The 2,621-nt window shown below is 36.7% G+C and overlaps 1 protein-coding gene across 1 annotated transcript; it reads left to right on the forward strand.

Moving 5' to 3' along the window:
- Positions 1 to 8: 8 nt before the first annotated feature.
- LOC112456913 (protein unc-45 homolog B-like) lies at positions 9 to 2,394 on the forward strand (the record flags this gene model as incomplete). The annotated part of the gene is given in 2 exon segments (XM_025019725.1): positions 9 to 284; positions 589 to 2,394. Coding segments are annotated over 2 exon segments (2,082 nt in total), but the record flags the coding sequence as incomplete, so codon positions are not given.
- Between the last annotated feature and the right edge of the window lie 227 nt (positions 2,395 to 2,621).

Below are 2,621 nucleotides of genomic sequence, written 5' to 3' on the forward strand. Positions count from 1 at the left end.
TACAACTTATTATGCGTAACATTCATTGCGTAACTGCATTAAACTGGGTGGAACGATTTGTCGAACTTCGCGGTTTGCAGAAATTAATGGAGGTAGCCAGTGAAATGGAGGAATACAAATGTGAATCTCCGATGGACATTACGTTTTCCACCCGAGCTATAATCAGTGTGTGTTTAGCAAAAATATACAAAAACGTGTACTATGATGCTGCTAAGGAAAAATTTACCAACACCATTAATGAATTTATTAAAGATAAATTGCTTTCGCCTAGTACAGAATCCAAGGTATTTTATTTCGAGATCTTTTGATTATTTAAATCATTTAAAACTAAAACGTTCTTTTAATTATAGATTTTTTAGAGCCGTTAAAATGCTACTTTTTAAAGCAAAAATGTCAAAATATATTTCTTTCAATTCATAATTGAAATTGTTTAAAAAATGACTTTTTTATTTATATATTTTCTGAAACTTAATTTTTCTTATTTTTATTAAAAACTAAATAAAACTTACTATTGATATTTTTTTAAATTTAGTGTTTTTATAAAATGTATAATACAAATTCATAAATAGTTAATCGATTGTTTTTCAGGTGCGTGTAGTAGTTGTATTAACAACCTTAATATTCGGCCCGATAGAAATTGCAGATGCAATTATCTTTAAAGAAGGGATGGTTGAGATGATACTCGCTATGGCGGAAACGGACGATGTATTGCAAGAGAAAGTGGTCTGCGAATGTATTGTTGCAGCTATGACCAAATATAAGGAGGCTAATGTGTTTATATGTCGAGGTGTAAATATATTGGAGAAACTGTATCAATCTGAGGATGATTCAATTCGGGTTCGAGCATTAGTGGGTTTGTGCAAGTTGAACAGATTCGAAGCGAGCACACGCGGTTGCACGACTATCGAACTCTTCCCGCGTGGAGCGACGAAGGAATTGGCCATGGTTTGCAACCGATTCTTGATCAATCCCACGAAAGAAGATATGAGAAAATGGGCCATTAAAGGCCTATCGTATCTCACTTCCGACACCGAGGTTAAAGAGAAATTGATCGAAGATCAACATTCGTTCAAGCGCGTTGTTCAAGCAATGATCGAGCTTGCCAAAACTAACGACCAATCAGTACTCTACGCCGTGGTCACGACGTTGGTGAATTTGTGCAATGCTTATGACGATGAAGAACTCATACCTGAGATGAAAGAATTGCTAACGTTTGCCTTGTCTCGTCGTTTTCTCGTGCGACACGGGAAACTAAATAGCATCCAATTCGTGAGTAACAGACGGTGCGCCTTAGCGAAGGCCGGTGTGACGAGCGCTCTGGTAAACCTCGCCAAAACAGACAGCAAGAACTGCAAGGAACTGATAGCCCGCGTTTTCAACGCGATATGTAGTGAAGAGGAATCGAGAGAAATGGTTGTTGAACAAGGCGGCACGAAGGCATTGTTGTCGTTAGCACTAGATGGCACAGACAATGGAAAGAAGGAAGCCTCGCAAGCTCTGGTTCGTTTAGGGCTAACGATACGTCCTGAGGTTGCATTTCCTGGTCAGATAATCATGGACGTTATTCGGCCAATCATGAACTTTTTGAACCCAGAGTGTTCCATTTGGGATCATGCGACTCTGTTAGTTTTGTGCAAACTTGCTAGTGTCAACGACAACATGCGAGAACATATATTCAAGGAAGAAGTATTTCAGAAGATCGAGGGCTTCCTGTATAAAGAGGATCACAATTTGAGATGTGCGTCTATAACACTTATAAACATATTAGTATCAAACCGTGAATTCGCTGTCCAATATTTCAAGCAGGACAATTCTCGAGTTAAGTATCTTATGTTACTGTGCAAGGACGAGAATTAAAATGTTAGCAGATCAGCAGCTTCAGCTCTAGCGTGGCTGACGGCAGCCAACGAAGAGGCTTGCAAGAAAGTTTTTGATTCGAATACCTGGCTAGAATCCCTACGCTTTTTACTCATTAATCCATACTGTGACATACGAGAAAGGGGTATTATAATTGTGATAAATATGATGAGAAGCGCGATAGACGTTGCTGCAAAACTTATGGAAACAGACATAATGGAACTACTGAGGGCATTGAGTAAGAATGATACCGTGCAAAACAAGGAATTGGCATTTATTGCTTTAGAGGTTGCTGCGGAACGAGAACGTCGAGAAGCACTCCTCAACATGATAAGATTGGGTTGTGATAAAGCACGTCGATCAGGACAATTAGATCTTCTAAAGATTATGCAGTCGGAGTTATGGATATATGAACATAATGAATATTATGTACCCAAAAACATACATTTAGAATTCGCAAGATTACAAACTAGAGGACGATTACTTTTTGAAAAGGAAACAAAAAATAATTCTCTATGTATTCCTTGTTTCAAATGAAGTGTTTTAACTGATAATATATATGTAACATTCAAATTTCTATAATTTTGTCATAAATGTTATTCAATCATATGCAATCATATAATTATATTTTTTATGTTTTTAAATTAATATATGATTACTGTGCAGAACACATACAGTTTATGTTACATAAATTGCCAAAGTGCAATATTAATATCTTGTATGAAATAATACACGGAGATGTTGAATAAAACATTTTATCAAAT

Source organism: Temnothorax curvispinosus, unplaced genomic scaffold (assembly GCF_003070985.1).
Source record: "Temnothorax curvispinosus isolate PA1 unplaced genomic scaffold, ASM307098v1 QBEX01007290.1, whole genome shotgun sequence".
NCBI classification, from domain to species: Eukaryota; Metazoa; Arthropoda; class Insecta; order Hymenoptera; family Formicidae; genus Temnothorax; species Temnothorax curvispinosus.